The 24,795-nt window shown below is 32.9% G+C and overlaps 1 protein-coding gene, 1 long non-coding RNA gene and 1 other non-coding gene across 4 annotated transcripts; 1 reads left to right on the top strand and 2 right to left on the bottom strand.

The window, feature by feature from the left end:
* Positions 1 to 257: 257 nt before the first annotated feature.
* Positions 258 to 1,759, top strand: LOC117603292 (trypsin-like). Its single transcript, XM_034322286.2, has 4 exons — positions 258 to 418; positions 545 to 848; positions 952 to 1,258; positions 1,329 to 1,759. Exons 1-4 carry the CDS (start codon positions 349 to 351, stop codon positions 1,479 to 1,481), a joined length of 834 nt encoding a protein of 277 aa, XP_034178177.2. The 5' UTR covers positions 258 to 348; the 3' UTR covers positions 1,482 to 1,759.
* Positions 1,760 to 1,974: 215 nt separating this feature from the next.
* Positions 1,975 to 2,095, bottom strand: LOC117603603 (5S ribosomal RNA). Its single transcript, XR_004581248.1, has one exon. It is a non-coding gene; the product is annotated as a 5S ribosomal RNA (ribosomal RNA).
* A 14,949-nt stretch (positions 2,096 to 17,044) lies between these two features.
* Positions 17,045 to 21,058, bottom strand: LOC117603256 (uncharacterized). Of its 2 annotated transcripts, none has more exons than XR_013062132.1 (5): positions 20,246 to 21,058; positions 20,136 to 20,168; positions 18,930 to 19,042; positions 18,395 to 18,727; positions 17,045 to 17,605 (listed from the first exon to the last, which is right to left on the bottom strand). It is a non-coding gene; the product is annotated as an uncharacterized LOC117603256 (long non-coding RNA). The 2 variants fall into 2 exon arrangements; XR_004581172.2 differs by having other exon boundaries at positions 18,582 to 18,727.
* Positions 21,059 to 24,795: the final 3,737 nt, after the last annotated feature.

Genomic DNA, 24,795 nt, shown 5'->3' with positions numbered 1-24,795 from the left:
CACATGTTCGTAATTTTGATATATAATCTTTTATCCTAATTGGAATATTAATAATTACACGGCATACATTATGAAATGTCCAAAACATAATTCTCCCAACGATCACCTTTTAATTAAAATTTTTTAGAGTCGGAGTGTTCAGGAAATTGTAAGTTTCGCAATTTAATATTCAACAGATAAAACAGGCACATCGATCATGAAAATGAATGAAATCTCTGGACATGCTGAAATCATTTTAATCTAACAAGTATCGCTGTTTTTACAGCGATTAAAAGCTACCTTTATCGATACGTCATCATTATCGGTATCAGGAAGAGCGACTCCTATTTAAGATCCAACAGCATCGAAATGTATCAAACCATCAAAATGTCTTCGAAGTTGATCATTCTTGTTGCACTTCTTGCAGTGGCTGCAGCCAGTAAGTGAATTTTTACTAATATTACCATCTAAAATAATATACAATATTACAATATTAAATTAGGATTTCATTGTCACATTGCTCAAACGACACTTTCAATTTAACACTGTTCTTCTTTCTCAACAGCAAAGCCCTACCTTGGGATCCCCACGCCATTTTTGGACAGTCGTATCGTTGGAGGATCAGAAGCTCAACGAGGTTCCGCTCCATGGCAAGTCACTCTTCAGTGGGGTATCACATCCCTCCAACACTTCTGCGGTGGATCTATCATAAATAGCCAATGGGTCGTTACAGCTGGACACTGCGTCCTTGCTGTTCCGTCATATGGTAACTTCGTGGTTAAAGGTGGAAAACATAGCTTGAACACAGTAGAAAATTCCGAACAAGTAATCAGAGTTGAGAAGTCCTTCGTTCATCCACAATACGTTGGGTAAGAGGGTAGACTAGACTTCAAACACTATAATTTCATTTTCTGAATGCATTGCATTAAAATTTCAAGCCTATTCTCTAATTTTGCTAATCGAAAATTTTAGAAACGTAGCTCCCTATGACATCGCTTTGTTGAAATTGTCCAAACCCCTGACAATGAACAGCGTAGTCAAGGCAGTGAGCCTACCAAGAGCAGGTAGCTCACCAAGCGGAACAGCTACATTGACAGGTTGGGGATCAACTTCGAGGAGTAACAATCCAATCATGCCTGACAGACTTCAAACCGCCAAGTTACCCCTGATCGACCTTGCCACCTGCAAAAGAGCCGTGGAATATCTTGTAGGCCCATCTCCATTGCACGAGACCAATGTTTGCACTGGTCCTCTCACTGGTGGCTACTCGGCATGCAGCGTAAGAGATCGTACAATTCTGTCCGATCTAACTGGTACCGTTTTATTAATTTTCACAATCGTGGTTTCAGGGTGACTCTGGTGGTCCATTGGTCCTCAACAACGAGCTCATAGGTATCGTGTCCTGGGGAATCGTCCCATGCGGTACAATCGGTGCACCATCTGTCTACACCAAGGCCTCCTCCTTCATTGATTGGATTCAAAACACTATATCTAGGAATTAAGAAACTTTTATTTATTCTACTGAATAATATGTATAGTGATATATAACAATATTGATATATTTAAAATAAAACCAAAAATAAAATAATTTTTAACAAAAAGTACGACCGATTTCAAAATGTGTTAAAAGTTGTAAAATAATTTATATTTCGTTTATATGACTGCGTAACAATTATTATTAATGATACTGCTCGCTACATTTACAAAATGCGCTAAAAGGTATACAATAATTTCTATTTCATTTGTATCAATATTCCACAGCTATTAATAAAACCTATTTGATCGTTAAATAGTATATTATATACAATTCAACCTTTTCGAAGGTTGAGTAACTCCGTCTCGGAGTTGAAGTAATCAGCGAACATACATATAAAGAAAAAAATACTGATCGAATTGAGTAACCTGCTCCTTTTTCGAAGTCGGTTAGAAATTAAAGAGAAAAGAGTTTTATCGAATACAGCTGTTAAATGTTTTTGATTCAAGAAAAAAAAAAAGAACTAACAGCACGCGGAGTTCCCAAGCGGTCACCCATCCAAGTACTATCCGCGCCGAACTTAGCTTGACTTCGGTGATCGGACGAGAACCGGTAGTAGTCCTAAGTCGTATGGCCGTTAGTTGAAAATAGGGACTTTATTAGAGCAGAAAATGGTTAAAAACCGAAGAAATATATAATGGAATTCAAAAAACAATTGTTCATATCCGTTGTATTCCATTATTCCATTGCGATTACGTAAAGTAAAAACGTGGTTAATACAGCTGTATTTCTGAAAATCTGTCAAATGCGATTCGACTGAAATTTTTGCAGACAGCCTTATTTTACATAAAAAAATGTTTGCGAGAAGAATTTTTGGCGACATTCAACGTGTTAACTGACATAATCTTCAATATGTTTCTCAATAAAAAGTTCAAATTTAGTTCTGATTGAAAAAAATTGAATTGTGTAACTTAATATTGTAGGGTCGATAATTTAACGTGTTTTTATCAATTAAAATTTGATATCAACGCCGGATCAAGGGGGGGCTAAAGGGGTTATAGTCCCGGTCGTCACTTTCCAGAGTTTGAAATTCACTACAATTTTGATATAAAGAATTAAAGTATTACCGAAGTAAATATTTTATTATTTATACAATAAGAAACCTCAGATATCTCCTAGATATATGACGGCATTTACGTCACAAAATAACATAATGTTAATTAAGATGGGTAATTACCAATTTTCATAACATAATTGGGCAGAAAAATTATGCATAAAATCAACAATTAAGTATGTGTATTGATACCTTATATAGTACTTTGAATACGGAATTGTTCATAATTAATTTAATTTTGACGAAGATACCTTACAGACCTATGTACACATTAGGTTAATACATTTACTACTGCAGTCAAAATAGCTATATGTAATAAAATACATTATAATTGTAATTACTTAGGACACAATCATTTCACTTTTGAAATTACACTTTCCACTTGAAGAGTCCAAGAGAAAAACGATCACAAAAATTAATGTAAAAAACTTTTTCTAAACGCGATCCAAAATTTATTCTTTTTTTTTTATAATACATTAATGGCTGCATTTATAGATATTATAGAGATCAAATTTGTTTTTATAATTTGGACTTCGATTTGTAACGATTGTATCAGAAATTGGCAGCATTTCTGATGTACACGTAGTTAATCCGCAATGGGTATGTTGATTCCCGTTGAATAAGAACCAACACTTGGCTCTTCGTCGGAGTAAAGAATTTTCTTCTCGGGCCAAACAAACTAACCTGAGTGAGTTAGAGACTACACCCACCAGGCGCTTAACGCCCGAATGAATTAATAACAGCGTTGGTTTCGTTCGATAGACTACATTTAACGTTATTCCACTGAAAAAAAAATTATGAAAATCCAACATACAACGTTTTTCCCGCCACTCATTCAATTGGTTCGGATAACTGACGCTCTACTGTAGCAATACTTATATCGATTAAAAACAATTGATTATCGCGTTGCGTTGATGAAACTATGTAAGTCGGAAGGACGTAACCTCACTGTACAACGTTTCCGTATTCAACAGTGAAACGATACAATCGTGAAATTTAATGTTCCGCGTCGAATCGCGTTCAAAGCATCGTCGTTCCGTTTCGAGCAAAACGAAAATCCCATCGACAAACAGTAAACGAGGAAGCGATTCTCGCGGAATAGCGTGACCGTTGTTTCCGAACGAATCAGAAAATATCGACACGTGTGTGCGTGTCGCTGCTCGCCTTCCCCCACCCTTTACTCTTTCCAAGGTTCCACTCATCTCGTATTCTCTACAGAGTCGGTTCGAATTCTCTGCGGTTTCGCCTCCGCTGCTTTGGCTCTTTATCACCACTGTGCCAGAGGCCGTTAACCTCTTCCAACTCCGTTTCTTCTTCTTTAGCCGCTGTTTCTGCTTCTCCTCCTCGTTCCACAAGCTGGCTCCTCTTTCTTTCCCAGGAGATCGCTACTATACCACTTATCTGACGCTACTCCCCTCGTGCGCAACATCTCGCGATTCCTACTCGCTCTACTCCGGGTCGCGCCACACCGCGTTGCGTGGTGTTACTTGGTCGCTTGGTTACTTGGTTACTCGGTTACCGAGGTGCCATGCCGGGGAAAAAGGAGCCCGGATTTCTGTGAAACTAAGCGGCCAGCCTCTCCTCGCTTTCGTCCAACAACGATCAAAGAGCGACGCTCGTTAACTCTTTCAGGCATGGATTACGTCTTACAGCCACCTCGACAACGGTCGGATATTTTGTAGACGATTTTCAACGGACGGACTCTTTCTGTTGAGAGGCTCTACTTTGTAAGATAATTAACGGCCGCCAGGTGTTATCAATTTTGTGCGCGCGTGATACTGTTTGAAAGCGGGTCATTGAAACTGTGCAGGTATATTTGGTACAATGAGTAATTCATTGTTCTTTTTTTTTCTTTTTAAATAAGCTAAAAATGGCTTTTCATTTGTTAATGATAAATTGCAGTTCGTATTGGAAAATTAATTAACATTATGGTAAACAAAAATAGTAGCCTCATTGTGCTCTATATAAATACAGAAAAATTTATATTAACAGGGAAAAACTGTTCCTGACGCGTGTAGACCAGTATGTTCTTTTTTTACTGAAAAATATTAGTCAAAATAAAAATATTTTAATTAAAAATGTTTAGCTCAGTCAAATTGCTCAGTAATAATATCAGACCTCAAGTTGCTCACAGAAAATAATACTGGATTTTTAAATCCTAATTTAAAAACTTCTAATGGGGCCTACTGTATTTTATTAGTTATGCAAAATACAAACAAATTGTAAACAGTACATGTATAAATAATGATCTAAAGAGGATCAGAATATTGGTAAAAATATTGGATAAATAAAGAAATAAATAAACAAAGAAACAAAGAGAAAAATAAAAATAAGTCATTGCATATTTATTAATCTTTAAAAAGAAATTACAAAACAATAACCTATGGTATTTATATGGTTACGCCATAAATATTTTAAGCTAGAATATTTTAATAAATTAAAACGAACTTTGCGTTGTTTCTGACACGCGATTTATGTGAATTTAAAGTTAGATTTAATAGCGGTCGATAACTTTTCAGTATTGGTAATCAATTTATTCATTCGAAAGAAAAAGTCATCGATGTATGATGTGTTGCGTCAGTTCGATTTATTATGTTAAATTGGAGAGTTAACAGGATTTTCCGACATGATTACGCAAATAAATTGCGTATCGCAGTAATTGCGAGTCACGACGATATGTAAGGAGCCCGTTTCGACGGAAATTGCAAGCTCACTAGTTAATTATTTCGCTGAAATTATAATTTTATGCGTTCGGTGGCGAAAGTACGTTACAATTCAATGCAAAACGGATTGAATATACCTAATTGATTCATTTGATACTTTACTTTGTATATTGCAACTTGAAAGAGGATGATTGTATATGAAAAAGTATTTAAACTATATTATTTAATTCTACTATCATCCTTGGGTTTACGTGACCCAGAATGAAAATTATTATATTTATATTTATTTTAAAAATAAATAAATTTATAAAATTTTATATTTATTTCTTTAATATTTTAGGTTTCTTGGGGACAAATTGATTCAAAATTTTAAAAAATGTACTTAGTATGCATTCATAATATACAGTAAGGGATCCAGAGGGGATCATTAGGGTTGTTCCTCCAAGAATAATATGTAATAATATATAAACATATTGTCACATTCTAAAAAAATGTGAAAAAAAATTGTGAGAAAAAAATTTAAAAACTTTCTAAATATATACCTAAAAGGATATTAAGTTTTATAAAATACTTGAATTATGTACTCTCCCCCCCCCCCCCCCCCCCCCCCCCCCCCCAATCCCCCGGCTCCAGGATCAAGCACTGATGGCATGTTTCAAAAGTTATCAAATAAAAATGTAAATAACTAGGTATTTATACTAAAGGAGTTTCAATATCGAGCAACTGGGGACCCTTATTTGGAGTAGTTTTTTACAACCATCACTGTAACTTTGTACCTAATTTCTGATAAAACTAATTTTTACGTAATTAACGAAAGAATTTTTCGAAATTGGGAAATTAATTTTAATCTTAAAAATGTTATACAGAAGAAACATTTTATGAATCAATACTTTTAGAGGGCCGTGTTTATCCATTTCAACAGTAATTGAAGACTATGAACAAAAAACATATTCTTTATTTCAAGTTATATGCGTTGTTCGGTTTAAATCTAATTACAAATAAAGGCAGGCAGTAGCAGATATTCAATGAACGTATCAGATGTATTAAAAGTAATTCAGACGAAAGAAGACGTTTATTTCTGGTATAATTCCTTAATAGACGTCTGCTAGATAAGAAAATGTTTTAAGAAAATATGTGTTTAATGCTGATAAATTATTGAAATACAAAAATGCTTTTAACTTGGAAATGAGGTTAAATATGACGTAGTATTTTTATAAGAATTTTTATCATTGTTTTGAATAAATCTCAAATGTTATGAAACACTCGATATACATATAAACTATGGAACACAATTTACCACATTTTTTCTAACGGCGAAGTGATAATGAATCATTCAATAGTAAAAGAATATTTCAAGCATTTCAATTATGCAATCACATCGTTAAGACATTATTACGGATTATTAAAATGTTCAATTTTTAATCAGAGACAGCTTCATTTTTTAAAACCGAAGTATACTTCAATATCTAAATAAAAATGTGTGCTTCAAATTAAAGATAAGATTATTTTATTTATTAAAATACCCTATCACTTTCTACTTAAAATATTATTTTATTTGAATTTTCTACCATTCAATAAACATAAAATAAATTTAAATTGCTTATTTAAAATGCTTAATTTTATTTGAGGGCTGATCAGACCCTGTCGAATTTTATATGTACATTAATTTTCAAATTTATAAAACATATACAAGAATATTATTACTAAAATTAAATGTTTAATTTTTAAACAAAAGGGTTTCATATATTGGAAGAATAATTTTAAAAGAAAAGTGTAAAATCTAAAAAAAGAAAATAATGTGAAAAACGAAATTAAATTGAAATAGTGGCTTTCTCCATGGTCCGCCATCCAAGGGATAATAGGCTACAGATCAAACTTTCACGATTGATTAGTTTTTTTTCTTCACAAGCAAATATAATAACTTTCGATCGAAAGCTCGTTACAGTAAAACTTGTTTCTTTTGAGAGACACTGATACAAATAAAGCGAAACAAATGCTTCGACTACAGCTCATGGGAAGAAACATGTTCCAACGAACAGGGTTACCATACGTCCAAGTTCCGAGCACTTGTCTGGATGTCTCGACCGGTTCATAAATTCGTCCTCATACGTAATTCTTTCCCTTGCGTCCCACCTTTCCTCTGGAACGATTGAAATTTTGCAACATCATTGCGTTTAATATCAAACCGCGGCCACGTAAATCTTATGAATCGAGCCTAGCTCTTTGCGAACGTGATACGCGTATATTCTTCAACGTATCATTCATTCTTCAGCTTCTCCACCATGTTGTTTCTTGCTCGTCCCGTTGAAAGCTCGTAATAAGCTCGTAACGGGTTTACATTTTTATATTATCCGCATGATTGATGTACATTATCAACTAAAAGTATGGGAATATCTTATTCAACGTTATATTTTATGACGTGAGACGGTAAAAAATGATTCTTCATAATGGATATAATTTTTTAACAACAATTTGATAGGTATGATAATGCTTTACTGTTTGGTTGGTATTTTAGATCTTTTTTAAACTTCAATATATTGAAAAAGGTTATTTAAAAAGTACAAAATAGATTGTGTTTTCCCTCCATGACCCAATGCTCCACATAACTTACACAGATTGTATCGTTTATAAATTACTATAACTCTTAAGACACTAGAGCAACTATGGGAGTCAGAAGTATGTGATAAGCTCCCTATTAAGAAATTAAAAATCTCTTTTTTTTAAATAAATATCGGAAAATTTTGTCTGGAATAAACAAAAATTAAAAAAATTAGACTTAATGTTATTACTAATAAGATATGAAAAAATTTGATCCCCCTTTTGGACAATTATGATTGCGCTACTATCACAAGATATAATAATAATGAATCTGGATTGTAATTTTCTCGATCTTACAATTAGTCAGAGAATTTATTTAAAATACCAAAATATTTGAGTTTCGCACAATAAGCTTTAATTTGTTGTAGTTTATACTCAGTTTCGATTGATCAAATTAAATATTAATTACATGAAATTCTAATTACTTCATTTAACCCTGCGTTGTATTGCGTTACAAATATATTACATAAAATAATAAATGATTTGAGCGTTTCATTATCAATAAAATTATAGAAAATAGAATATTGTAAATTGACAATATTACAGAATTTTATTTCAATTAAATTTTTTTAATTTGTTTATCGGTAATTTCTTATTATTATTAACGGTGTAAGTTAAAAAATGTATTTATTATATCAAAATTAAGACAATTCTGCAACAAAGTTAACCAATCTTGCTTAAAGGATTAGTGAATAATTTAAATAAATAAATCACGAAGCTCTTTTTTAATGACGTTTCGACCCATTATTAAGAGTCATAACTTTAGATTTTATTGTGCCACTTTGTCCCATTTATTTTACACGCCTATCAAAGAAGAATTACAACGCGAAAGGCACAGGTATGCTTTATCAATTTCCTCGTAAACTCAGAAACGTTTCTCTCGAATGTTCTCGGAAACATTAAATCGCCTATAAATGGGAATCGGCTGCGTGAAATGTAACCACTTGAATTGGAGAACGCGAAATCTCGTTCCTCCTCGATATTGTTACCGTTTCCTCTTCCGCCCCAAAGTCACGGGTTACTTCACTTTTAATATTTTCCGTTGAAAGTTTACGACCGGCCAGATTACCGGCTTTCTTTTCCATTTAATTAAGCTTGATGAAATCTCGCGAAGAGTTCTGCAGTTCTTCGTGTTATAAATGCACTTTATGACAACGCCGTCATCATTTTTTTAATTGCCACCAATTTCAACTGACAATAAGACATAGCTCTCCGATAACTGTAATCTGCTCGAAATCTTCATAAAGAATGTCCAAAAATAAACAATATAGTTAAAAAGAACAATTAGGTAAAGTAGATCTGTGTGGCACAAACAATATTTACAATTTTTATTATGATTTATTTACAAGTGGCTTTCTAGAATCATTAAGCAAAGAGTAATACTCTACTACATATTTGGTTACTATTTCAAATTTTTTAAAATTTTAATATATTCGTAAGGGTTATTTAACACTAGGACGGCGAGCCACCGAATGGCTATGTCTGGGTTCGTTTAGACCCAAATAAAATTTTTTGTTTGTTTGTAGTGATTGATTTCTTTTCCTCAGGGTTAGTCAACTTTTTTATACCTACCGCTAACTTTTGTATCTCTGTTAGCAGTACAATTTTCTAACCGCCCACCGGCTCCACAGTAATGGTAATTTATAAAATAGGGAAGTAACTTTACTTGTAGTAAAGGAAGTAAGGAAGTAGTAATGGAAGTAAAATTTCCATTTCAACGTTTTTAAAAAGTTAATTTAATTAAAAAAAGGGAAAGTGCCACAGTATCGGACAATACCCCTACCGCCCATCATGAAAGCTGAAAAGCCAGGTTGACTACCACTGCTTTTACTAGTACAAGTAACATGAATAAGAAAGGAAAAATTAATATATACAAATAGAATGCGTTTATTCTGGTTGAATACAATTAGTAGAGGTGTGCGAGTACTCGTAATTTACAAGTCGAGCTGAACTCGCTACGATTGTTCGAGCCGAGTCGAACGATTGAATTTGCCGAATTACTCGAAATCGACGAACTGTTTGAAACAAAAGCAAGCTACTCGAAAAAATCGAACTACTGGAATATTCGAGCTGTCGTAAAACTTCGATTTACTTGAAGATGAATTTTCAGCTCGAATATTCGAGTAGTTCGATTTTTTCTAGTAGCTCGCTTTTGCTTCAAATAGTTCGTCGAATTCGAGTAATTCGGCAAATTCAAGCGCTCGATTCGGCTCGACCGACCGATCATTGTTTGACTCGAAATTCGAGTACTCGCACACCTCTAACAATTAGTGCAGCATATTTCAGGTACAGAGTGTGTTTTACAAATTATTGTTGTTTATGATTGATTTATCGGTTGGATTGCAGTTTCCCGGGTAATTGATCTCGACTATTTTATCGGATAAATCAAGATCGGAGAAGACGATAGGAAGTGTCCCGAGATTGATATCACGTGGCGTTACAAAGTTATGGCCATTTTAAAAAGTCACAATTTTTCAAAAATTTTCCGATAATTTCGAATTCAAAAAATAACCTAACCTAACCTAACCCAACCTAACTTGTCAGCTAGAATAGCTAGCCTTTGAATTAGCTTAGCTTACAAGGGAACATCGGGGACTGATACACTCCGATTTTGATGAAACTTTGCATAAATATTTATTAGACCTGTTTATGAAGATAACTGTAATTCGTTGGTGCCCGTTTTTCACTTTGAGGGAGATATCAACCCTTTTATCCGAACCGCCCTTTCTATATACGTGCTTATAAATCGTAAACAACAAAAGATATAAAAAAATAGTTGAAATAAAAGTTATACCGTTTCTTGAGGTCTATTGCAATAAACAGGTCTAATAAATATTTATGCAAAGTTTCATCAAAATCGGAGTGTATCAATCCCCGATGTTCCCTTGTTAGTTCTCCTCAGCTTAGTTCTTTTTAGTTCTCCAAATTGTGATTTTTTAAAATGGCCATAACTTTGTAACGCCACGTGATATCGACCTCGGGACACTTCCTATCCTCTTCTCCGACCTTGATTTATCCGATAAAATAGTCGAGATCAATTACCCAGGAAACTGCAATCTAACCGATTTATGCACTTAGCCATCATACAGTAATGTTTTTGAAATATAATGCAATTGTCAAATAATTTTCTTGCAATCAAATCAAATTTCTTTCTATTTCTTCGTTTTATAATAAGTATACGTTTTATTAGCTTCGAAATTGCAAGAAATACTGATGATAAAAATAATCGCTCTAATGTAAATAAACGAAACTTCACCAAGAATCGTCTATAGCAGGCGGGGGGCAAAAGGACCCAAACATTGCGTCCTCAGAAGAGTATTGAAAAGGTAGAATATCATTTTTAAAAAGTGTCGCAAACGAATCTAAATACTTTTAATACCACCTTAAAACTAAATGTAAACCTAACTTGAAACTGTAGATCTGAAACACAAGGCGGTTGCAATACTGTTAGTAATACTGTTTTTAATAATATTTTTCAATTTTAAATATCGAAACTGGTTTTCATACTAAACGGGTTTACAAATCAAAATGACAAAATTTAACGCCTACATGTACCTAATACTGGAGAGCAATCAGAAGAGAATGTGTTTCAGTTTCAAACTTCCTCTCCCTTTCTTATATCGCACGCGATTGGATCGTTGACTTCTTCCCCTTCATGGGGCTTTAGTTTTAGGTTCGATTTGGGTCTCGTTTTAATACGATATTAAAAATGCTTAGAATTGTTTGCGACGCCCTTCTTTTTTGTTCTTTGTTTTTTTATTTAAAGCTTTCAAATCATATTACAGATTTATTCGCTTTACAGTATGAGAAATTGTATATGCAGTTTATATTTGGAGGTTACAACTTTTGAAAAATGAAAGAATACGTTGCAATATGAGGTCCTTTAAGTAACAAAGCAGTGTTCAGAGGCAGTTGGAGCTTAAGGTTTATAAGTTCTTTAATCAATTTGATCCTTTGAGATCCTGTTCCATTAAAGTCTTGATGGCTGTGCGAACATGTACATTTTGGGTCGCTTACTATGGAGACTCGGGCAAGAGACGCAGCAAGATTTTTTAAAATTTTATTATTTTAAGTCTCATCCCTCATTTGAGTATTAGCAACTACTACATACAATACAGACATACACCAAATACATAGTTAACATTGCACAATTAATGTTATATTATACTAAGTGTCTCATGTCGATGGAATCAATTTTGATTACGTTTTTGCACTGTGAATAGGTACTTAATATTTCGCCAAGGTTAGTATTCCTCCTTCCATTGTGAAATTTTGGGTAATCTACTAATATGTGATTCACAGTAATTGGGTTCTTGCACTGTTCATATTCTGGTCTTGCACTTAAGGAAAATGGTGATATAGAGGAAGTATACCCTAAAGTAACTTTTTCTTAGTGTCTTAAAATCGTGATATAAATATTTGTTGTACAAGAAAGTGTTTTCTTTTTCTTTTAACCTATAGTTTGACTCTTTTGAATGTAATACTTGCCGTCATTTAATACTTTTAAAGTTCTTGTTAGTGAAGATTTGTAATCAAAGTCCAAAAGCATGGTCGGAGACAATTGTAACAACCGCAGTCGGGGTCGAATGTAACGCTACGTTCGAGCGGAAAATGAAGAACAACAGAGAAAAAATGTGAACAAGATTTTCTAAAAGACGTTGAACTGTATAACTCGCTATAACTACCTAATACTTTTTATACTGTACGATTACCTACAAATGTAACAGTGGTCGCTAATAACCACGACCCTAAACAATTAAATTAAATTAAATTAAATTAAGAAGGCATATAAATCGAATAGAAAAGACAAAACGGTACATATTAATATGAACTTTCCCCTAAACTCTAATCAATGGCGCAGCTTCATTCAAGGCATTACTAAATTCAAATTATAGTAAATAGTATTTCAGTACAGTTACTAGAGGTGTGCGAGTACTCGATTTGTTCGAGCACTCGAATTTCGAGTCAAACAATGATCGGTCGGTCGAGCCGAGTCGAGCGCTTGAATTTGCCGAATTACTCGAAATCGACGAACTGCTTGAAACAAAAGCGAGCTACTAGAAAAAATCGAACTACTCGAATATTCGAGCTGAAAATTCATCTTCAAATAAATCGAAGTTATATTCGAGTAGCTCGCTTTTATTTCAAACAGTTCGTCGATTTCGAGTAATTCGGCAAAATTCAAGCGCTCGACTCGGCTCGAACAATTGAAGCGAGTTTAGCTCGGTTTGTAAATTACGAGTACTCGCACACCTCTAAAGCCTTGTCTACACTCGTAGACAAAATCGTGCGACTGTCTATAGATAAATCGAGAACTTTGTCTACAGACAGTCGCGAATAATTTGCAGCACAGTCGATCGACTTTGTCACACGTCACATCTACAGTTAGTCGCCATAACACCATGAGTTCAGACGTTGCTGTCTGTGGTGTCGCTGTCATTTGTTTCTGTCTATGAACACGTCTCCACTACGAGATGTAGCGCAATTTGTCTCGTTTTCCATTCAAGATGGAAGACAATATACTTGCGATTTTCGTCTATGGAACAATCATAGACACCCGCTTTGTTCTCCATTTGTCTATAGACAGTTGCGGAATATTGTCTATAGACACGAGTTCCGCGATTTTGTCTACGAGTGTAGACAAGGCATAACAGTTACTATAAACTGATCGTAGAAAGCATCATGGAATATATACAAAAAAAGTGTATCATAAAAAAAATATATGTATGTACATAACATTTAATACATTCATTTATCAGTCGTTAATGTAAAATAATTAAAACATGTGGAACATGAAAAATATACATCTGCATGAATATCTATAGTTTAGTCTTACAGTCACAAAGAAACAATTTCTTCATCGTGAACATTAAATAAATTGATGAAGAAAAGGAAAGAAAACGAAAAGGCAACCCACTTTTGAGTAACGCGATGAAACGGACACAGTAATTAACGAAAAGAACGAGAGTCGAGACGTGTGCTTATTAGGTCGCCGATCGACGGGTCGAAGTCGTTTCAGCTGCTCTCTTTTTATTATACGCGGTACACGAGCGTACACGTTCCATACACGACCAGGCAAACACACATCTTTCGACGTTACAGTCACGTGTGAGCAAACACGAGAAGCAAATGATTGGGCGTACGGTTCTCCGAGTATAAATGGTAAAAAGAAGCGGAGGGGACGAATTGCTTGTTTCAATAAAGCGTCATGCGAGCAACGAGTGATTTGTGTTTGAATGAAAATTACATTCGATACTTGTACAGATGCCCGTGCAAATGATACGGATGGACATCTGCCAGCGGCGAGTATAATATTGACCGATCATATTTTTCTCGTTGATCGAGGACAAAAATTTGTTTAAAAACTACATCATCTTGGTAGAGGAGTCATAGTATGGTTGGGAAGATTGCAACTGTAGGAAAAGATATTGTGCACTCGCGACCACATCAGGATTCCCTGGGAAATGTGGCGATATAGGGGAAGCAAAAGTTCTTAAAATTTTTATCTCGACGATATTAGTATTTTAATTTAATTTAATTTAATTTAATTGTTTAGGGTCGCATACACCTTTGTGGTTATTAGCGACCACTGTTACATTTGTGGGTAATCAAAGTATTAGGTAGCCAGATCAATGTCTTTTAGAAAAGTTCGAGTCTTTTCCTTTATTATTGAGATGAATTTTTGATCAATTGGTCAACATTAATTTACATGTAAATTTTAAAGACAAATTTCAAATGAAATTCAAGTGGTATATGCAAAAATGTATAAAGAATCTAATTAGAACATTTATGCAAAAAAAGAGGCCCTTCTTGTACCCAACAGTACAAATGCACTGGAGACGGAGTTGCTATTCTATTAATTGAATGTTATTTCCTCGGTGTACTCGTTTCCCATTTGATAGAGATTTTAATGGACGATAAGCTGACTCATTTAATCGGCTCGCTTGAGAGCTTGTTGCTCTTGAAGTTTATGGTTTTCGTGATTACGCGATACTGCAGCATATTAAGTTTCCAATGACAGGTATCTTGGGATTTTTCTGCGTTAACGATCAAGTACGCTGAACGCGATCGTTTCTCTCTGCTGTGCCATTTTTCGGTTTATATTTCAACGACCATTTTACGAACAGGAAAAATTCGAACGCAGTGGAGCTTTTGCAGAAATATGCAATCGATCTTCAAATTAGTTTTTAATATTTTGGTTGCCACGTTGAAACATGAAAGTGTCGCGAGGTAGGATTTTTGCCTTTTAGAAATTTTGTTTATTATTTTCAAAATATTTTGCTATTTCGATTATCCATCATTTTAAATATGTACATAATTCAAATATTCTAAATTAAGTAAACAAAACAGAATTCCTAATAATATGGGCGATGGATCCAGTGCGGGTTTTAGCAATATTGGCGCCCTGGGCAAGATTATCGTGGCGCCCATTCAGGGGCTCAAAATTTTTAAGAAAAAAAGACAAGGTAATAATATGAAACGATGAATCTGTAGTTAGATTGTAAAAATTGTTAAACTAGACAGCAGCTTTACTAATCTAAACGAATACAAATTAATAAATACTAGTCATACCGAGCTGCGGCGCGCCCTACAGATCTAGCACCCTGGATAATTGCTCGACCCCCCCCCCCCCCCCCCCCCTCCCAACGTCGGCCCTGGATGGATCTCTATGAAAATTCAAGTGTCACCTCAGAATAATTGGAAACACACAATCCACGTGATAAACTGCATTAACGAAACATATATTTGATCTTTTACCCATATTATAAACATATTAAATTGTGAAACATATTTTAATACATTATTTGTAAAAATATTAAATATTGAAAGAGATAATAATTCCATCAACATTAAGACGTAAGCACATGAACATGGATTCAATGGTATAGTTAGGTAGCCAGGCCTCCTAAAACTGTGGATTGGTCCCCTCACCATCCTAACATTTTAAGATTCTAAGGTTCGAAATCTACAAAATTTTAACATTTAAAAATTTCAAATTGCCAAAATTTCAGGATTCTAAAATTTCAAAGTTTCCGATGTTCAAAACTTTTAAGGAATTTGGCCCATCCCAATAAAAATCTTGGTTACGCCAATGTATGGAGCCAAATTACAGTATTCAAATTTTGACACTAATATCATTGAAAATGTCTGGGGAACACTTGCGAACGGAATTTTTAAAAACAAGGAAATATATACGCCACTTAAAAAATTTAGAGCAACCTTATAGCGTAGGGGGAATTTGATCAAAATTTAATTGAATATCTTAGGAGCATGAAAACCCTATATTTTCCAAGTTGATTAATTATAACGGAGTAGCAATTATATTGTGAAAAATTAATGAAGCTAAAAGATACGTTATTTAAGAGGTTGGATCCATTATTTAGAGATTATACTGTGGCTTAGAATATAACAAAAAAACATTTTTTTTAATACAAATAAAAATCTTAATCTTTCGTCATACGTAAACGATTCAAGCAATATAAATAATTTATATAGGTACAAAGTATATAAAAAGTTATTTTTTACATACTTATGTTATGAACATTGATATCTATATCTATTCTAATGATATTATAAAAATTATACATAGTTATATTATAAAACTCCAATTAATTTCTATTATATTAGAAATTTTAACTTTCAGAACAAAAAGGGTTCAATCATTTAATTACAATTTGTTATGTGGCAATTTTTATACTATAACAATGAAACAATGTAAATAAAAAACAGTAGAAAATGTATATAAATTGATTTGTAACGAACTGTAGGACTTGTGTTTAACTAAAGTAAACGATGGGAAAAGCAATTTAAAATATAAAACAGCACTTGATAACAACATTTTATTCAATAAATACATGAAACAAAAGACAAATACCTAATGTGTTAAGGAAAATAAAAAAAATGTGTTTTTTTTTCTTTTAGAAATTGACATTTATATAATTGACGAATATATCATATAACCGCAACCAAAACATGTTAAATGAACCATTTGAAGGTGAATAAACCATGATAAAAAAGAAAATGTAAAAAAAGTTCCAGGTGTACCTCTTTTAATATAAATGTAATTACTTTGCATTCAGTTTACAGTGTACCTACTTTTATGTTCATAATAATTGTAATACTGTAAAACTGTAAATTTGTATAATCTTTTAACAGAATATGCCTAGATAATAAAAAAAACTAAAGACGAACTATAAAAACCAAAACCATAAAATTTTTTATTTTCATCCAAAAGTTATGTTGTAAAACATTAAAATAGTAATTTCAAACTACGAGAAGAACATAGGAGATACCAGATTAACGTTCTTCATGGAAGATTATACAAAAAGAGACAATGTAACGAAGAATGTTACATGTTCGATGGTGTGACACCTTTGGTGACAATAAAAACGCATTCGACCATGGGAAAGAAAAATCTGGACGGTGCGAGGCACGACCCATGTGCGCCATCGGGCGAACTGGTTGCGCGAAGTTTTTTGGTCGGCTCAAAAATAGATAAAAATGTGCAAATAAATGCCGGTCGTGGCTCAGGGACAACCGGTTGCCATCTTGCTTTCTTATATAAGTTCCTCCTTGGTCTTAAAGACGTTCCATTGCCGTACACTCGCTAACATTTGACTTGCCTTCGCGTCTTCTCTTCTCCCTCCATTTTCTCTTTCGAACGCTTCTTCTTTTCTTGCTTTCTCTTTCTTTTCTTACTTCAAACCGTATAGTTAGTAACTTTTCCCTCCTCCTTTCTCTCTTTTATGTTTTCTTCTTCTCTGTCTCTTTTCCTCCCTAAAGCAAACAACACATGCTACCTAATTTTCTTTCTCTTCTTCGAACAATCAGAGTTGTAGCTATTTTCTTTTATTAAATTTTTAAGTTGTTTATTTTTTCTGATTTTATACAGAGTCTTGGTAACAACCCTGCTGCAGCGAAGCTTGGGTCAGTTGTAACCCAACCTTATAAAAAATATACAACGTTATTAACCTGAAGTTAAATGTATCATTTTTAAACAAAATAGCTTCATATACTGGAAGAGCAATTTTTAAAGCAGCAATGTTAAATTTAAAATACGAAAATAATATGCAAAGTAAAATTAAATTGAAAATGGGGCTCTCTCCATGGTCCGCCGTTCGAGGGTTAATAAATTAACAGTCTACTTTATGCTTCAGCCTTTATTAATGTTACATTCCTGCACATAGAATTTACAATACAGGTAATACAATTTTGTGAAAGCACGATTATTAAAGTAATAAACTGAATTTTATAACTCTGAATCATTCTTACATTTTATATTTTTATAATGGTAAACTTTGTTTGAAAAAGTGTCACATTAATAAAGCTTAAAGAGGACCACCATGCTGGTGGTTGAACCGATGTTTAATAAAGTATAGTGCGTTATTTATCAATACCCACGTTATTTATAATAAGTTGCAAAAAAAAAAATAGACAATTTTAAAACTTAATTATATGATCAAATTATAAAAGTCGTCTACATAATTGACTTCACTGATATTATTTAACTGTATTTTTTATAATTGTATAAGTTAAGTAATTATAAAAAATTACAATATTACTTACAAGATTACAAAAAGGAAAATTGTTAACAAGAAATTATCCAGTGTGAAAGCTTTCATGTTTTGATTTTTATTTCTACACATAAACGAAAAGATATTTTTTATACTGTGGTTCTAATAATTTGATCATCCACTGTATCTACCCAATTTTAATTTTTTTTTCTTGAACCTTTCCCTTTTTATCTTCTTACCTCTTGATATATGCAGAGGATAACCTGCTCGTTTTGTTTCCCCCTGCATCTCTCTTCGCCGACGTCAACCGTTGCAGCGGATAACCTTTTTTTCTCTTTTGGTTTCTTTTTATTCGAATTCTTTCCTTGCGGCTGCTTTGTTATCTCTATGACATGAAACAGATTTTTTGTTTGATATTTCGTGAAGTAAAAAATTGAATCACTGTTATATTTTAACAAATCTTAAAAATTAGTACCTTTTCTTTTTTTATCTTACAATTAAATGAATAGCTTTAATATTGGAAGGAAGAACAACACCTCATGTACCTACCTCATGTACCTACACTACCTTACATGTACACTACTTACATGTACCTCTTTAGCAATGTGTTGACCGTTGCTGTGATCACTTTAGGTTTTATTGTCATTGACGTTACGAGGATCTTTTTGGAACGGGCCAGGTTACTTAGAAATATGATATTCTGGAAGTTTAGAACATTAGAATTTTTGAATCTTATAATTTCTGAATTGTAAGAATTTGGAATTTTTACGAGTTCTGAAATTTCTAAATCTTTAAATTTTGAACTTCTAAAATTTGAAATTGTGGAAATTTGGAATCTGAAGTTCAGGAATTTCGGAATCGTAGAATCTTGAAATTTTGGAATTTTGGAATCTTGGAAATCTAGGATTTTGGAGTCTATAAATTTTGAAATTTTGAAATTCTGGAAATCTATGATTTTGGAGTCTATAAATTTTATAAACCTGAAATGTTGGAGTTCTGAAGTTCTAGAATTCCTGTTGGGGAATGTCCTGTTGGGGGGGGGGGGGGGGGGGATAATAATGAATTATTTAAAAGAAATTTCTATCAATCTTTTAGGGCAGTTCCCATTGGATGCTGATTTTTTATCCACTAAGAATATCTGTGAGCTGTACTAAAACTAAAAATATTTTAATCAATGTCAAAAATTATCGTGCAACTACAACTGATCGTAAAAAAGAAATGTTATTAATGTTCTCGATCGAAGAATGCATGAAATTTACATCTTTATTGCTTAATTAATTAGGCAAAATGTTAACAGGCAGTGGCTCCATCAGGTTTCTTTAAAATTTTGTAATTTTCAACTTCTAAAATTGAGAAATTGTGGAATTTGTGAATTTCGAACTTCTGAAATTTTCCAATGTTCAAGTTTCAGAGTTTTGGCGATTTGAAATTTAAAAATTCTGGAGTTTTAGAAATTTCGAATTCTGGAATTTGGTATTTTAGCATGGTGAGGAAGTCGGATTATATTCTTGGAGAGGGTCCAATTTACATTTTTAGGGAGCCAAGCCGTCCCTACCTAATTATGCCAATGCGTATATGTAAAGATTGCAAAATTTTTTTCATTAAAATGCGGAAGAAAAAAAAAATAGCAGATACCATCAACAACAATAACCTGGTTAAAAATAAACTTGTACTTTTAGTCAACAACTTGGCCCAAAACTTTTGAATTCAGAACAAAAATGATTAATTAAATTGTTAAATATAATGTTAAAAATAAATAAAAATGTCATTTGCATTCCTTTGATTTTACATACCTCATATGTTTGAGAATGATTCTGTAGTGTTTCCTAAAATGAAACATTTTTCATTACAAAAATATAACGTTGGTTAAATTTTGCATTGTTTATTTATTTTTGGTACATACTGTATTTTTCAATCATTCATCATAGGTTATGCAATGAACGGTTTCATTTTTCTCTTTATCTATCAAAGAACACAAAACACACTTTGTTTCGCTTTATCAGAAGAGTACATACGAACTTTTCTTCACTCTTTCCTAGTTTAATCTACCCTCAAAACCTACCGTAAACAATTTCCTTTTCTACCACTTTCTCTCTGTTTTAGATTGTAAATTATATTGTAACGTTTCATCCTTCATTGTACTTTTCTTTTTGAAGTTCTATTTGTTTTTATTCTCCCAGTTCCAGTTTTACATTTCTTTCTTTTCTACTTTGAAAATATATTCCCAACGATTTTTCTTCGCAATGTCCGTTCTTCTTCTTTTTTCTTCTTCTTCGTTCTGCTCGTAGAATATACAAGTAATCTTTCTTTTGTTTTCAGAATGTTTCAATTTTCCTCCTTACTCAGTTAACTTTAGAGCGTACAGTGTACTATAAAATTTTACGTTCATTTCAAATTTTGAGGCTTTAATATAGTTAAAAAAAATCTTTGAGTTATAGAAAGTTTTAGCTTAGCGAGTAGCATAAGAGAAATGCAACAAATGGAAAATCTACTTATACAGACTTTGTACGACGGTTTCGACTTGGGGAGGTGTAAAAGAAGACAAATTCAAATTTTGAAGGTCAATTGTTTATGGTACACCTGTAACCAAATATGCAATTTATGTATCATATATGTACCTCCATGAGTAAACATAATTATAAGACAAGTCTTATACTCGGAATATTATTCTTTATGGCTGTGTTTCCGAATGGCCCCACCAAAATTGAGAACTCAGGTTCGGTATATAACCTAAATTGACTACCAGAAACTGATTAAAATTGGTTTCAAAGCTGAATGTCTTACTGTTTTTGAGATATCGTGGTAAGAAATTTTTGTACAATTTTGGGACTACGTATGCGCTATTCGATACTGAGCATGCGCTATTCAACACTGCGCATGCGCTATTCAATACTGCGCATGCGCTATTCGATACTGAACATATGCGATACATATCACGAACATATAACGATATCTCGAAAACGGTAAGACTAGCTCTAGTAAGACTAAATCTAGCTCTGAAACCAATTTTAATCGATTTCTGGTAGTCAATTTAGGTTGTATACCGAACCAGAATTTTCAATTTTGGTGGGGCCATTCGGAAACATCCCTCTTTATTATTAAAAAAGGCTGAGATTTTTCTTCCTAATGGTATTTTAGCGTATTGCAAATCAAGTAAACTTCAACTTGTAGAGGTTGGAGTTTTCCTGAATTCGAGTTGTAGAGGTAAAATGCACATTAAACATGCGACAAATAATTTGAGTTAATGGAAGTTTTATTTTAAGTTGTAGAGGTGTTTGCAATGAAACCAAAGGGAATAGAGAAAATTTTCGTCTTGTAGGGATTTTCGAGTTATTGAAGTTCTTCTATAATTTCGAGTGAATCCGAAACATTGTAAGTATTCTCGTATATTTTGGAGTAGTGAAAAAGAGCAGACCTTCAATATGATGTAGAATGCAAATATATTCAAAAATCAATAAAATTACAAGTCCGCTTCATTTTAATTATGTTAATTAAAAATTTGGGTGTTTACTTCAATGTCCGAAAAGGTCACTACTCCTATTTATATCATTGTTTTTTATCAAAGGTGATTTTTTCAAATTAACCAATAAACTTTTGCTAATTAAATCGTCCTGGAAAATTGTCCTTCCTGAACGAATCGATCTGCTCCCAGTTAATTTTTATTTTCACTACACTGCGATTACACGTTTCTAAAGAAACAAACGAACGCAGCAGCATTTAAAAACAAAAAAAGGAAAAGGAACGATCGATGGGACAAGCATGCCTGAAAATGTAACCGAGTTGAGATCCGATACCGGGGAGATGCGGGAAAGAGAAAAAATAAGCTTAAAGAGGAGGATAAATGAAACCAAAAGAAGAGAATGTCGATGATGAAAAAGAAAAACGAAAGTCGTTGTTGGAAAGAAGAGAGGAGATATAATATAATCGCAGGAAAAAAGACGAATTTAAAAGAAATAAAAGAAGAAGAAAAACGAAAACAAAAAAAGAAAAGGGAACTATTTATTTCATAATGCTCAACAAACTTTTAATATTTTAGGATGGGAGATGTTTATATAGAAAACCTATATTAAATGTTAATATTTCCATATACAAGGCTTTTGACTAGTAAAGATTAAATTAATTTAATATTTTAGTTATGATAATTTAAAATGTTTTCATTAACCAAGGTTTAATATCAACATATAAGTTCTTACATTTAACAATTATCAAAGTATAATCATTATTTTTTAAATTACGTTTCTAAACATATTAAAAAAGTAATATGAACAATTAAAGCAATAAACAAGTAAATATTTTATTATTTATTCAATAAAAGGCCTCAGGTGTCTCCTAAGGGTATAATGTCAGATACATTACAAAAAAACATAATATTAAATCAGGGTTAAAAATTACATTGATGATATAAGAATAATAAAAAGATCAAGCTCATCCAGCATTAATTTTAACAATTACAATTCTAGTTACAATTAAATTGTGCAATTTTTATTCGGCATACATAAATAACTGTTATTTGAATTCTTGTAATTTTACGTTAAATCTTTATTAACTTCATTAGAATTTCGAAGTTATTAAAATTTAGAAACTTGATTTGCTAATTAAGGGAAGGCTGCAGTAATTGGACTGTCGCCTACGTTGAACTACTACTTAAAATATATTCGTACATGCAATTTCAGCTTTATGATAAGCGGAATAAGTTTCCTACATTTAAAGTTGGTTGATGCAATCGCTGCTATTTTTTAGTGAGTGTTAGGTGGATACGGTCAGTGCGCTTATTGGCGTAACTATGTAGCTACATAGTGCAACACTTTTTATGCAGAAATAAATATTTGGACCAAACTGCAATATGCAATACAACTACAATTAATCCTTGAACAGGATTAAATACAATACATATACAAAGATATTAACACGATATTAACCACAGTCCATTACTATTTTTCAAATTTCTGTAAAATATACTTTTTTTAGACAGCATAAAAATCTAGTAAATGAGCATATAAATTTAGTTCTTCAATGTGTCACAAACATGTAATGCTAGGCCATATGCAGAGATAACATAAAAATTGATTGTCGTCGCACATGTGTGACGCTGGGCTCTCAATGGAAATCGGGACATCACAAATTGTATATGACACTGGTAGCGAAAGTGTTAACCTAAAGTTGAATGTATCATTTTTAAACGAAAGAGTTTCATATGCTGGGACTCCAAAGGTCGGAAGGATACCAGTGGCCCACGCAGGGGAGAGGTTTTAGTGGGTAGGGTACCACTCCGAATTTTTTGGCGTGATTGGTGCGAGCCCAGGTCCTCCCCTATCTGAATAGCACGAAAGAGCTGGCTTGCGAGTGCGTAAATGTATTCCTCTTCCATAAATTAAAAAAAGAGTTTTAGATGCTGAAATAATAATTTGAAAAAAAAACAAAAAAACAATGCAATATTTAGAAAACCAAAATAGTATGAAATTCCGAGTTTAAATTAATATTGGGGCTTTCTTCATGGTCTGCCATCCGAGGGTTAAAAGTATACAGTAATGTAAAATTCTTATAAGAGAAGAGGGATATACATGGTGTCCCATATAGTTGGGAAAAGCTACAGTTTTAAAAGATTTTTGAAATCTTTGAAATACCCCCCCACTTCTGGTGCTAACACATGAATCACGCAGTGTTCCATTCGACGCCACTTAATTTTTTGTCATGACAATTTGCTCTATCTTTTACCATTTTAAAGTTGTAGCTTATTTCATATGTGTGGGACATCCTGTATAGTCCTGGACATATATTCTAATAGCGTTCAACGAGAAAGATTCAAAAATGCAAATTTTTATTTTAGGATTCATCCGTTCAAAAGTTATATATATGTAAAACTGAACATTTTTGGCACACTTTTGAGGTTATTTTGACGCCATGTTGGCTTTTATGCACGTAGGTCGCTTTTATCTTGGCGGGAAAACTCAAATGTTTATCAAAATGTGCTTCGTATTTATTGGGTCAAATTAGGTTAGTTATTTCACAAAATTTTGATAGAGAACAATATGGCGTTAAACTAACCTCCAAAATACACTAAAAACGTTCAGTTTTACATACATATGCATAACTTTTTAACGGATGGATTCCTAAAGTTAAGATTAGTATTTTTAAATTTTCCTTGTCAAATGGCATCAGAATATAGGAAACAAGATTACTAATTTTATGAGCCTCAAAATAAAGTTCAATCAAATTTGAAGATAAAACCCTCAAATATAATTCTATAAATAATTTTCTATTAGGTATAAAAAGCAATCTAAGATTGCAAAAGTCATAATTCCAAAGTGTTAAGACAATATTGCATGTAATATCAATTTATTAAATGTGCTCAAACGAAATATTAGCAATCTATGGGTGTGTGTAAACAGGTGTTCACGAAATCATAAATTTTATTTCCACAATTTATATCACCATCGTCGACAAGTAATTAAA

This window comes from Osmia lignaria, chromosome 4 (assembly GCF_051020975.1).
Source record: "Osmia lignaria lignaria isolate PbOS001 chromosome 4, iyOsmLign1, whole genome shotgun sequence".
Classification (NCBI taxonomy): domain Eukaryota; kingdom Metazoa; phylum Arthropoda; class Insecta; order Hymenoptera; family Megachilidae; genus Osmia; species Osmia lignaria.
The sequence above is the reverse complement of the archived record's forward strand: the minus strand, read 5'-3'. Positions and strand labels throughout refer to the sequence as shown.

What these genes read in the sequence shown, in the direction of transcription:
- LOC117603292 (XM_034322286.2), top strand. Translation starts at nt 349, where the DNA reads ATGTATCAAACCATCAAAATGTCTTCGAAGTTGATCATTCTTGTTGCA. An exon ending in GTTCATCCACAATACGTTGG is followed by an intron (nt 849 to 951) that starts GTAAGAGGGTAG and finishes CGAAAATTTTAG; the next exon opens with AAACGTAGCTCCCTATGACA. An exon ending in GTGGCTACTCGGCATGCAGC is followed by an intron (nt 1,259 to 1,328) that starts GTAAGAGATCGT and finishes TCGTGGTTTCAG; the next exon opens with GGTGACTCTGGTGGTCCATT.